The 11,647-nt window shown below is 54.2% G+C and overlaps 4 protein-coding genes across 4 annotated transcripts; 1 reads left to right on the top strand and 3 right to left on the bottom strand.

The window, feature by feature from the left end:
- Positions 1–566: 566 nt before the first annotated feature.
- BO97DRAFT_38435 (putative neutral amino acid permease) lies at positions 567–2,266 on the bottom strand. Its single transcript, XM_025693420.1, has 4 exons — positions 1,315–2,266; positions 1,177–1,257; positions 738–1,113; positions 567–672 (listed from the first exon to the last, which is right to left on the bottom strand). The coding sequence occupies exons 1-4, from the start codon at positions 2,209–2,211 to the stop codon at positions 632–634; spliced, it is 1,395 nt and encodes a 464-aa protein (XP_025552557.1). The 5' UTR covers positions 2,212–2,266; the 3' UTR covers positions 567–631.
- Positions 2,267–2,733: 467 nt separating this feature from the next.
- BO97DRAFT_450087 (uncharacterized protein) lies at positions 2,734–6,934 on the top strand (the record flags this gene model as incomplete). The annotated part of the gene is made up of 2 exons (XM_025698903.1): positions 2,734–3,142; positions 3,176–6,934. The coding sequence occupies 2 exons, from the start codon at positions 2,734–2,736 to the stop codon at positions 6,829–6,831; spliced, it is 4,065 nt and encodes a 1,354-aa protein (XP_025552556.1). The 3' UTR covers positions 6,832–6,934.
- A 1,449-nt stretch (positions 6,935–8,383) lies between these two features.
- On the bottom strand, positions 8,384–9,352 carry BO97DRAFT_404892 (uncharacterized protein). The gene is made up of 2 exons (XM_025695061.1): positions 8,978–9,352; positions 8,384–8,910 (listed from the first exon to the last, which is right to left on the bottom strand). Exons 1-2 carry the CDS (start codon positions 9,264–9,266, stop codon positions 8,660–8,662), a joined length of 540 nt encoding a protein of 179 aa, XP_025552555.1. The 5' UTR covers positions 9,267–9,352; the 3' UTR covers positions 8,384–8,659.
- Positions 9,353–9,889: 537 nt separating this feature from the next.
- Positions 9,890–10,759, bottom strand: BO97DRAFT_442429 (uncharacterized protein). The gene is made up of 2 exons (XM_025698257.1): positions 10,321–10,759; positions 9,890–10,270 (listed from the first exon to the last, which is right to left on the bottom strand). Exons 1-2 carry the CDS (start codon positions 10,604–10,606, stop codon positions 9,984–9,986), a joined length of 573 nt encoding a protein of 190 aa, XP_025552554.1. The 5' UTR covers positions 10,607–10,759; the 3' UTR covers positions 9,890–9,983.
- Positions 10,760–11,647: the final 888 nt, after the last annotated feature.

Below are 11,647 nucleotides of genomic sequence, written 5' to 3'. Positions count from 1 at the left end.
GACAGCACTTCGTTGAAGCCCTCTATCCCCCTGTCTCAGAGCCCCGCCACGCCAAGTTTAACCAGTGACTGTTAAGGTTCGCGTAGGATTTAATGCTTGTCCGTCACCAGCCAATAACCATCTGCCTCTGGCCCAATGGGCTCCTCATCGGGACTGTTTCCGCCTGGACTACTATCACCTTACCGACGGGCCACCGCCGATTTCGAGAGGCGGCAAACGGGAATGATGCCGCGGCGTGTCAGCCCCACTTGACACAATGGGATTGTGGACCCGTAGCGCTGGAATTATTTACCGATTACTGGCGGGGGGAGGAGTGTCGTGAAATTGATGGGTGGGGCCTGGGTCACTGGGGCTTGGGAGACGAGGGAGTCTCCATCGACGGTCAATTCGAAAGTCCGAACTCAGGAGCTGCTGCCCGGACTCCCCGCAGACTCCAAATTTTTGCTCGAGCTTGGGCTTTGTTGTGCTGGGCGTCCGTATATGGGAGACCGTGTGATTACGATGCAATGAGCTGGTGTTCTGGAAGAGTGCAGGAGAATGATTATTTCTTATCTATATGCTTTTACTGTCGATCCCAGGAACCATTGCCGCACTGCAGAAACAGTTCAACTCCCTGGTCGAGGGGAGCCGATCAAGACGAGTTCGAGTTATCCGCACAGGAAAACGCCGATCCTATGCTTTGTCAGACGTATCTCACATAGACGCCACGCGAGGAAGAATTGGGACCAGATACTTACCGATCAGCCCAGTTGCATACGCATCAATGATCTGCTTGACGACCCCATACGTCGCGCCCACCAGGAAGAAGACACCCAGAAGAACGAGGCCGATATGCAGCGAATACACGACCTTCTGCACAAGCGATCCCTTTCTGTAGTGCCCGTGGTCATACAGCCAGAGCAGCCCGGGAAGACCCATTGCTAGCGGCGCGAAACACACCGAGCCGACGAGCGCAATGAGGTAATTGAAGATCGGGATCGATTCGGCCAGGATGAAGGCCAGCGCCCCGAGAAATGTTGTGCAAGCTAGCCAGGTTCCCCAGTGGATTACGCTGTTGGATTGTAGATGAGCTGTTTTGCCGAGGATGCGAACGAAGACGTATTTTGCACCGACCTGGTGGATTGCCATTTGGATTAGGGAGAATAGAGAAAAAGTCAGCTTCAATGGAAGGCTTACATGCAGGTAGAGAGCACCGCTGACAATCAGGCCGATCAGGGCGATGCCATAAGACACCATCTTGATTGTTTGTCCCGCGCTCTATATATCATCAGCCAACTGCTACTCCACAGAAGAATGGGGAAAAAGAATACACACCCCAAGCGACGGGCTGGCAACCCACATGCCGCACCAGCGATAGACGACGAGCCCAAAGGCAAGATACGAAGCAGTCACCAGACTCATACAGTAGTACAGCGGCTTCTTGTATTCCTTCGGGTTGCGCATCTCCGAGATGACAGGCAGAAACGCGCTGGTCCCGGCCGACGAGACGAAGACGGTGCTCGATGCGACCATGCCGCCCGCGAATCCGGGGTTGTTTATGGCGACATACCCCAAGTCGTAGGGGCCTTCCTGCGGCGCAGCCGCTGGCCGGTCCCGCTGCGTCACGCCGACGACGACGACGAAGACAGCGACGTATATAGACACGAACCCGACGTAGCTCAGCCAGCCAACGTGCTCGAGCTTGCGGATTGACGCAGTCGCAATGATCACCACGGTGGCTAGGAACGACCACCAAACGGTACACGCCGCATGGTGTGACAGAGCATTGAGCGCGGTTGACACGCCGACAATGCCACTGCCCGTCACCAGGACGTAGCCGATGATGAAGAGGAGACCCGTCACTTCCTTGCCGACAATTCCCATGGCGACCTCGGCCATGTCGGCGATGGAGTGGCAGTGCGGGTGCTTGAGGCGGAAGTTGCCCAGAATCACGAAGCAGTATGTGTTGAAGGCTCCCCAGGCGACAATGCTGATGGAACCCCCAACAGCACCGAGTGCGTACAGGGCCGATGGCAGCGAGAGCACCCCGGTCGCAAACAGGATCTTTGTGAAGATCACGGTGGCATTGAACCAGCCCACCTTGCGGAAGTCGACCCCGGTCGTTGTCTTCTTGAAGACCTCGTCATCCTCCTTGGAGAACATATCAGCACTAGGACTTGTACGCTCGGAGTCATAAGCCTCCTGGGCTCTTGTCTGGTCTTTCTCCGCCATCGTAAAGTAGGACGCGGTAGGAAATATGCAAGCACGAAAAAGAGAAAAAAAAAAACTCAAAAGTGTACTTGTCAGATGGATGCAGACACAAAGAAAAAAAGAAAAAAGGGTTTAAATGGCAGGAGAGACTGCGAGACTGCTCCGAGTACGACCATTTGATTGTCAGCCACTGCTGCACACTAACGGGGATGCATCCCACTAGACAGGGTTTAGTTTAGGGTTCTCACCGTGCCTGCGTGGATGCAGAAGGTCCGGCCGACTCTCGAGATTATCGTGTCGCTAACTCACGCACCATGCCATGCCATGCCCCACCTCCTGTTGTCATTGGGCAATGCGATTCCCTCGGTCGCTCTGCCCAGAGGAGCGATGCATCCTTCTCCCTCTTCGCTTGTTATCTCGTTGCCCTCCCCTCTTCTTCTTATCCCCCCCACCGGCGCGCGCACACACTCTTCCCTCTCTCCATCACCTCCTTGGACACAGAAGGTTATACTCTAACCCTCCTCATCCTCACTCCTCCTCGTCATGCCGAACAACAGTGACAGTGACAAAGGTGGCTACCGTCTAGGAGCCGACGTGGGCGGCACCTTCACAGACGTGTACGCCCTCACACCAGACGGGCAAATCGCACGGGCCAAAGTGCCCACGACAGTGGAAGACCAAAGCATTGGAATCAAGAATGGCATCAGCCGCGTACAGCAGATGTTGAAAGAGCGATACGCCTGGGACGGCAAGTTCCAATTCATCCACCACGGGACGACGGTCGCGACCAACGCCGTCCTCGAGGGCAAGGGCGCGCGGACGGGGCTGATCGTCACCGCGGGTCACAAGGACATCCTCGCTGTGCGCCGGTCGCAGATCCCCGGGGGTCTCGGCGCGTGGCTGTACTATACGCCTCCTGACCCGATTGTCCCGCTCGAGCGTGTGATACAGTGTTCGGAGCGCATGTCCGTTGATGGGAAGACAGTTGTCCCCGTGGATGTGGAGGCGCTTCGTGGCGAGTTGAGGAAGGCTTGGGCCAAGGAGCGGCCAGAGGCTGTGGCGATCTCGTTGCTGAATTCGCACACGAATAGCGAGCATGAAGATACGGTGACTGGGGTGGTCCGCGAGGTGCTGGGCTCTGAGATCACAATTATCCGCTCGAGCGATGTGCTTCGCGAGGTCGGTGAATACGAACGTACCGTCACCACATGTACCAACGCTCTTGTCAAGCCCGTGGTCCAGACGTATCTCAGCAATCTGCAGCGCCTGCTTGCAGAAGACGGAGATGTTATTCGCATCCTCAAGTCAGACGGTGGACTGACAAGCCTGGATCTCGCAGGGCAGCTGCCCGTGAATATCCTCATGTCCGGCCCGGCTGGAGGCGTCCAGGGCGTCGCAGACGTTGTAACGCGAAACACTCCATATAAAAATCTAATTACCTTTGACATGGGCGGAACCTCCACAGACGTCGCGCTGATTTACCAGGGCAAACCCCAGCTTCGCCGTGAGACAGTCGTAGGCGCGCTAACAGTCCGTTCGCCCGCCGTGGACATCCGCACCGTCGGAGCCGGCGGCGGCTCGATCGCGAAATATATGAGCATCTCAGAAACACTGCGCGTCGGACCAGAGAGCGCCGGTGCAACGCCCGGCCCTGCATCCTATAACAGGGGCGGGACTGAAGCGACCGTGAGCGACGCAAATCTTGTCCTGGGCTATTTACCGGATACCCTGCTGGGCGGGGAATTCACGCTCAACGCGCAGGCCGCCTGGGCGGCGGTCGAGCACATCGCAAAGCAGATGAATCTGCCGGTGACACAAACAGCCGAGGACGTGATCAATCTGGTGAATGAGACCATGTACGGCGCTCTGCGGCTCGTCTCGGTTGAGCAGGGATATGACCCGAAGGACTTTGCGCTTGTTGCGTTTGGAGGTGCCGGGCCTTTGCATGCGAACGCTGTCGGCAAGCTGCTGGGTGCCTGGCCCGTCATTGTGCCTCCTTCTCCGGGCACGGTCTGCGCCCTGGGCGATGCGACTACGAGGCTGAGCCACTCGCAGTCCTCTTCGTTTATAAGCCAACTCTCAGAAACAACCGCGACAGAAGTCAAGTGTTGCTTTGAGGAACTGGAGAAATTATCTAGAGAGACTATGCAATCTTCAAACTCAAACCAGGAAATCCCGCTGAATATCACGTACCACGTCGACCTGCGCTACCGCGGCCAGGCTCTGAATTTGACTGTCGATCTAGAGCGAGACGATCTCTCGCTAGCCGACGAGGAATGGAGGAAGGTCCTGCAGACCAAGTTCGACCAGCTTCACGACCAGCAGTTCAAGTACTGCCTCCCCAATTTCAAGCTGGAACTGATGCGCCTCGAGGTCGTTGCTGTCGATGCAAGGCCTCCCATCAACTTCCCCCAGCTCAGCAAAGCTACATCAAGTGAGCCACCGGCTGCGGCCCTGGTGTCGAAGAAGAAGATTGTTGTTGAAGGTCGGGAGATCGAGGCCGCGCTCTGGGACCGCGAGAAAGTAAGCCAGCAGGGGGTCCGCCTGGATGGACCGTGCATCATCACCGAAACAGACAGCAACACTTTGATTCTGCCTGGCTACTACGGAGAAATCGACTCAATTGGGAATATCCTCATCCAACCAGTGGACGGTACGACACGGGACGAAAAAACAAAGAACCAATGCCCAGAAGCTGCAGTGCAGACGGTGCAATCAACGCCCTTGATCCCCACCCTCATCGCCTCTGCCCTCGCCTCGATCCGCAGCGAGATGGACACACTTATGCTACGCTGCAGTATGTCCCCCGCGATTCGAGAGCAGCAGGATGAATTTAATGTGATTACCACGGCCGAGGGCAAGATGCTTGTCGGCCAATTTGGCAGTTTCATCACGCAGTTCCTGCGAGCGTGGAAGGGCACTATTGAAGAAGGCGATATGTTTATCACTAATGATACGTACATGATTGAAGGCGCCGTGACGCACTTGAATGACGTGGTTGTCCTCCTGCCTATCTTCCACGAGCATAGATTGCTTGGGTGGGCGTCGCAGTTTGGACACCTGACTGACGTTGGAGGAATTGTTCCAGGCAGTATGTCTATCAATGCGACGTCTGTCTTCGACGACGGTGTCCAGATCCCTTGTGTCAAACTGTACACCAAGGGAGCCATGAACTCGGCTCTCGTTGACCTGCTGTGTCGCAACTCGCGCCAGCCAGACTGGTACCGGTCCGACCTGATGGCGATCATCACCTCGTGCCGTACAGCTGCTAGTCGAGTCTGCGAGCTGGCCACACGATTCGGAAGCGAGATTTACCTCGCGGCCTGCAATGAGCTTCTCCTGCGGAACCGCACCGCCATGGCCAAGATCATCGACGCCGATTTCGACCCCGAGCCGACGACATTCACTGACTTTGTTGATGACGACGGTCACGGCGTTGGACCCTGGGCACTCACCTGCACAACGAAGAAACTCGCTGGCGGCCGCCTCCTCTTCGACTGGAGCGGAACCTCCCCGCAGAGCGACCACAGCATCAACTTCTATCTCTCCGAAACCATGTTCAAGATGTTCATCGGCTACTACATGATCGCGGCCGCGGCGCCCGGGACGGTAATCAACGACGGTTTCCATGACCTCATCGACGTGCACATCCCCGAGGGGAGCATCCTCAAACCCGTCCGACCAGCCCCCATCTCCTGCCGGACGCACATGCTTGGCCGCACAATGGATGTTATGCAAGCACTCATCGCAAAAAAGAACCCCGTCTACGTCGCCGCCGCAGGCTTTAGTGACTCCCCGCACTTCTTTTACTCGGGATACAAGCCCGACGGCGAGTGGTACCAGTTGTACCAGATTGGATTCGGTGGTGTCCCCGCGCGGCAGGCTGGTGACGGGCTTGACTGCCACTGCCTCTTCCCTGCGATCAAGTCCATCCCGACGGAGATCATCGAGCTGAATTACCCGCTACGCATCGAGGCGAACGAGAGTGTCCCCGATAGCGGAGGGCCGGGGTTCTTCCGCGGTGGAAACGCGCAGCGCACACACTACCGCTTCCTTTCGCGTGGAGAATTCAGTCTGCATGATGATCGGTGGCTCACGAAACCGTGGGGAATCCGTGGTGGGAAGCCGGGTTCGCGGTCCCGGAAGGTGCTCTATCGGTACTCGAAGTCGGAGACTGAGCCGCCCGTTGAAGTCCTCCCCTCGAAATGCGATCATGTCCGTGTTGATCCCGGGGATCTGCTTGAGTGGGTGACCTGGGGAGGTGGTGGACTGGGCGACCCCCTCACGCGACCAGCTGAGAAAGTCGCGCTGGACGTGCGTCGCAGACTCGTCACGGTCGAGGGAGCTCGTCAGAATTACGGCGTGGTCGTGGACGCGGAAGACCTCACCCTCAACGAAGGCGAGACCGAGGCTCTGCGAAAGGCTCTCGCCGCCGCCCGTGATGCAGCAGGAGGACTGAAGGAGGACTATGATCGGGGCGGGACCATCGAGGAGTTGAGGCAGTCCTGCCTAAAGGAAACGGGCCTTGCGCCTCCGAGCCCGCAGTGGGATGTCGATCTCTATGGGCCGCACATGCGGATTCCCTATGTGCAGGAGTGGTACAAGCAGATGAAGGAAGCTGGCGGGTGGAATCTGAATTAGTTAAGGGACTTCATGATGGCTTTTTTTGCGTACTTCGGGGCCAACTTAATCCAAGCAGCGACCGGACTGATCTCTCTAGACCAAGGAATTAAGAATATCACCTATCCTAAAACTGATATCCACGTTTAGGCTCGTAAATGAATTTACTTACAAGCTGCGATCAGGTGCCAGGATAATTTCATCATGCCTGCTGGCAGAGGTTTGTGGCGGCGATGACCAAGGACTTGACTTCACCAGTGCAAGGAAGGGCAGCTTATCACAAAGGAAGCTGACCAGAGCCGTATATTTTTGGGCATTTTGCACTGTGCTGTAATGCCCACTCTTGTTTTATGTCTACACAGATTCCCTCTTCCTTGCCTGTGGAGTGTCACTATTCCTGAATAAATAACCTTGATTCGAAACCCATTTCTTGCCCGCCCCGTTCCGTTTCGAGGCGGACCGTCCAACATGGATGGCCTTAACTCTGCATAACTCCCAGAGTCGCGGAGCTGGGGCTGTACACTAGAAGTAAGATGGTCGGCGTAGTTCGTCAAAGGGAACTCCTGGATAAGAAGGTCGACCATAGTATGATTTAGAACAATGCTTGAATTATCTCAAGTATGCAAAATATTTTGTTCGATGAATTCCAAGCCGACGCACTTTGAGCTTGAAGCTTCACCCGGTTCGCCTTCGTGCATTTTTTTCTTGGCGGTGGCATCAGCATTTCATAGTTCTCCGACAGCTCCTTGGCCGAGGAGGTATAAGCCGTCGTCGCCACGGGATCGGTTGATACATAGCTCTAGCTCGGTGATGCATTTAGTTTCACGTTGACTCGACCCCGAAGAAGAGCTTCTGTTTGGCTGCTGCGTTGGCTAATACTTGGGGTAAAATACGCCGAGCCCTTTCAGTGTCTACTGAAGATTGGTGGTTCAGCCTTGACAATAATGCACCATGCTTTAATCATAGCCAGTGAGGCAGCGCGCGAGTTCCCGGTGGCTCTTTATATCGTTGCCAGTAGAAGGACGCCTCGCTCGTGCGCTTTCCTAGAGTTTAGAATCTCTGTTTGCGTTCAATATCTTTAGATCAGAGCTTGGCCGGTGAACTAAATTTGAAAAGCGGTTATAGAGAATATTTTCTGCGAAGCTTCGCGCCGATTTTATGACACCCGTGTTGTGAATACCTAGTTTGTGCAATGTTTAGCAGGATAACCGGACAAAGTAGCAGGAAGAGGCCATGAAAGAAGTAAAGAAATTACCATTTTGACACCAGAGAAAATACAACGCCGATTTTTCCCAGGGGCGAAGGCGCTGGACCAAGTACAGTATATAACTCCAGGAGTTGTGGGGGAGCGACTTCAGGAATTGCTTCAATCAACACATGCTAGTACTTCAAGTCTGAGATGCACCAGAAAACCATATACCACTCTATGCGTGTCTATGCAACAAGTGGCGCGCTGGTGGGCCCGGATCAACTGGCTCGCTCGCCAGTGTGGATAGTTTTTCCCTGGCTACGTACATCATGGTTACCACGCTTCTAAGGCGCCATCAATATTATTTACCTCCCTTGCGAACCGGTGAAGGACTGATTGGATTGATTGAAGACTATATCGCTACCCCCATCCGATAAGAAGCGTAGCTACGTGGGTGTGAAAGTCAACGAACCAGGGCGGAGAGGCAGGAATCAGAAATGGTACAACAGGCTTAGCACTGTAGATGAATGGCAATACAACGAGTGATGACCCGAAGCAATGTTGCGATTTGTTGACCCAAGCAAGACAAATACCGTCAGAGCACCATATCATACAGGCCAGCCTCCCCGGGTCATCAACTATATGTTCTTGACCACATCACTAGAAGAACAAGATTCGGAAGCGACGGCTAGCCGAATTGGTGTGGACAGCTGGGGTGACAGGCGTAGTCGCCGAAGGAGTGGCAGCAGAGGAAGGCGTCACGCTTGCTGACGCCGAGGCCACGACAGGAATACCGGTGGAAGAGGAAGCTATCGCCTTCGAAACAAGCGCAGTGGAGGTGCTGGTTTGAAGGCTGGGGTTCGAATAATCGTCCTCTAGTTCCCACACTGAGTAGGCGCCATCGCCGCCACCTGCAACCCGAGTATCAATTAGACAAACCCCTATAAACGTCGGCATAGTCGCGGGGTTTACACGTACATTTGTCTTCGGGAAAGCCTGGGCAATCGTCCTCACACACGCCACCCATGCTGCCAAAGGCAGGCGGCTGGCTACCACACCAGCAGTCTTCGTGCTGTAGAGCAAAGAAGGAACCCTTCTCTTTCTCGCACAAGTTCTGGCAGAGCCCGGCGGATTGGTAGGGGGATGAGCCAAGCTTCGTCATATCCCCTGAGCTCTTCATGCAGGCGTATGTGCCCCAGTGTAGGGCTTGAACTGAGCCAAGTAGGAGCATCAGAGCGCCCAGCGAATTGGAAGAAACAGCAATCATCGTGAATTCTGAGCACTGCGATAGGTGGTTTGAGATATTCAGGTCAGGATAGGGCGGGAAAGGTGCTAAGTTTAAGTTATTATAATCATGACCGGGCGGGCAGTGCAGACGTTCAGGAGCAGGGAATTATCCGCAGACTTCATTTTAGTTTGATCCTAGCTGCAGGGACTGGGGGCCGAAATGTAACCCCGCGTGAGGCTCCTGTTGGCTTGGCCAATTGTAGGTAGTCATGGCCTTGCTCCACTGTGCACTGAATGAGGCGTGCCCCTATTCTGAGACATATATTGAATGGTATTTCAATTGGCTAGGTTCAGGGCCGGGATTTCTCGGCAGGACAAAAAAAGATTAAACCAGTTGCCAAGACGAGCGAAGATGAAGCTATTCCCAGTAGGGATTTTGGGTCGGAATCAGCCGAATTCATGCCTGAGGCACTAGGGTGCCTGCTGGTCGCCACGAAAAAAAAAAAAAAAAAAAAAGGCTCCATTGACAAGCTCGCAAGTAATTAAATCTGTCATTGATCACTTGTAGCTCTTGCATCCCTGAATTGCTTTGAATGCAGATATAATCTTCGGATGATTGTTTGCATTCCGACAAAGATTCTTTTGTTACAAATGCTAGAGCTTGGGACATCCCGATAGACTCCTTCGTATTCTGCCTTTCCAGACCACGATAAGGAATGATTTTCACGATCATGCTTGTTACCCATCCTTCTAGAAGCTAGATGAAGAGCATTCGAAAGCGACGGTTAGCCCCCGAAGTAGAATTAGCAGGAACGGCGCTCGCTAGCGGGGTATTGCTGGGCGTAGATACGGCAGAGGAGGAAGCAGCAATCGTCCCGGCTGATGCTGATGGCACTACTGAAACACCGGCAGACGAAGCTTGTGTGGTCGTGGGCTTCGGCTTCGTAGTCAACACCGCGGACGCTGTGGTGGTGCTTCCTCCGCTGGATTCACTCGGATGATCGCCCGGCATCTCCCCAACCGAATAAACGCCATTGCCGCCACCTAAGTCCGGTTAACCAGACTTGATCAATGGAAAGGGGCACCAAGCTCACAATAGTCGTGGGGATAGCCCGGACACTGGAGATTACAGGCTCGGTCGTTCGTGACTGTCTCAAAGGCGGGTGGCTGCTTGCCACACCAGCAGTCTTCGCCTTTTATGGCGTAGTAGTAGCCATCGGCTTTACCGCACATGTTCATGCATGATCCTGTGGACTGGAACACGGAGGTGCCTACCTTTTCCATGTCGCCGATACTGGTGTAGCAACCAGACCTTCCGGTCTGAGCCAAGGTTATCGGAAGCGCCAGTGCGCCCAGCACTGCGTACGATGCAGTCTTCATGGCAAAGGCAAATGCTGCAAGTGATCTCTAAGATAGGAATTGAAACAAAGATTGGGCGTAAGAGGGGGTGACTGAAAGATAGACACAGCCGTGCAGCCATCAATCATAAACCTTTAGGCAGAGCAGGCCAGGCAGCATTTTCGACCATGATCGTGGTCCACATTAAGTGCTATCCAGTACCCACCTTAGGTCCAAGATACGATGAGCCCCTATTGTGCGGCAAGATACCGTTGTCATTGGCCAACTTGCTCAGGGTCCGGGTATATCGGCAAACCGGAACAGGTTTAAGCTGTTATCAACTGTGGGTTCTTTGACGAGGCCAAAGATGGCTATACCCAGTAGGGCTAGAACAAAAGTCTCTGCCTGAGGCAGCCGATGCTGTCTTTTCTGTGCTGTGCATGACGTCTTGCGAAGTGCATTGGTCATTTGACGAGACCATCCAAGGTCGCTATCCCCCAACTTCGAGAATTGATTTTTCTCAATTCTTTCATCCTGTGTTCTAGAGCACCGGTACGATAATCCTGTCTGCAGGTATCGTGTTGTAAGCCTGGCAGAAGGCTTTTGCACATATGCGGGAACGACTTGATATGCCTCTAGTCTCTGGCCACTGCGCTTCACCACGGAGAAGCTACTGTGATTGACTCTGGGTCATACACCAGTGCCTTGATACTGCTGGCTGTTGGCCCATCCTGCGATCCTGCTGCACCTGATCTGGAGTGGATGGTCTCTGGAAGGTTCGGCTTTGAGGTTCGATGAACGAAATCGTGCGTTGATCCGCTAAGCATGACTCCAGAGTACTGGCAATCATTCATCAAGCCCTGGCCAGAATATTCGTTTTGGGTGCAGGGTATGACCCTCCTTTCCTTAGAAGTCCCATGAAGATTAAGGCGCCCAAGCAGCCTGCACCACTCAGAGCCGATGAGGTGTGGCGATAAATCGTAATGACAGGAAGCCTCCTTTCGCAAGCAAAATCTAGTACTAAGGGCACTGGCCATACTGGGCTGTCATGCGGTTCAGAATTTGGGTGGACAACAAGGTAGT

Source organism: Aspergillus homomorphus, assembly GCF_003184865.1.
Source record: "Aspergillus homomorphus CBS 101889 unplaced genomic scaffold BO97scaffold_13, whole genome shotgun sequence".
NCBI classification, from domain to species: Eukaryota; Fungi; Ascomycota; class Eurotiomycetes; order Eurotiales; family Aspergillaceae; genus Aspergillus; species Aspergillus homomorphus.
The sequence above is the reverse complement of the archived record's forward strand: the minus strand, read 5'-3'. Positions and strand labels throughout refer to the sequence as shown.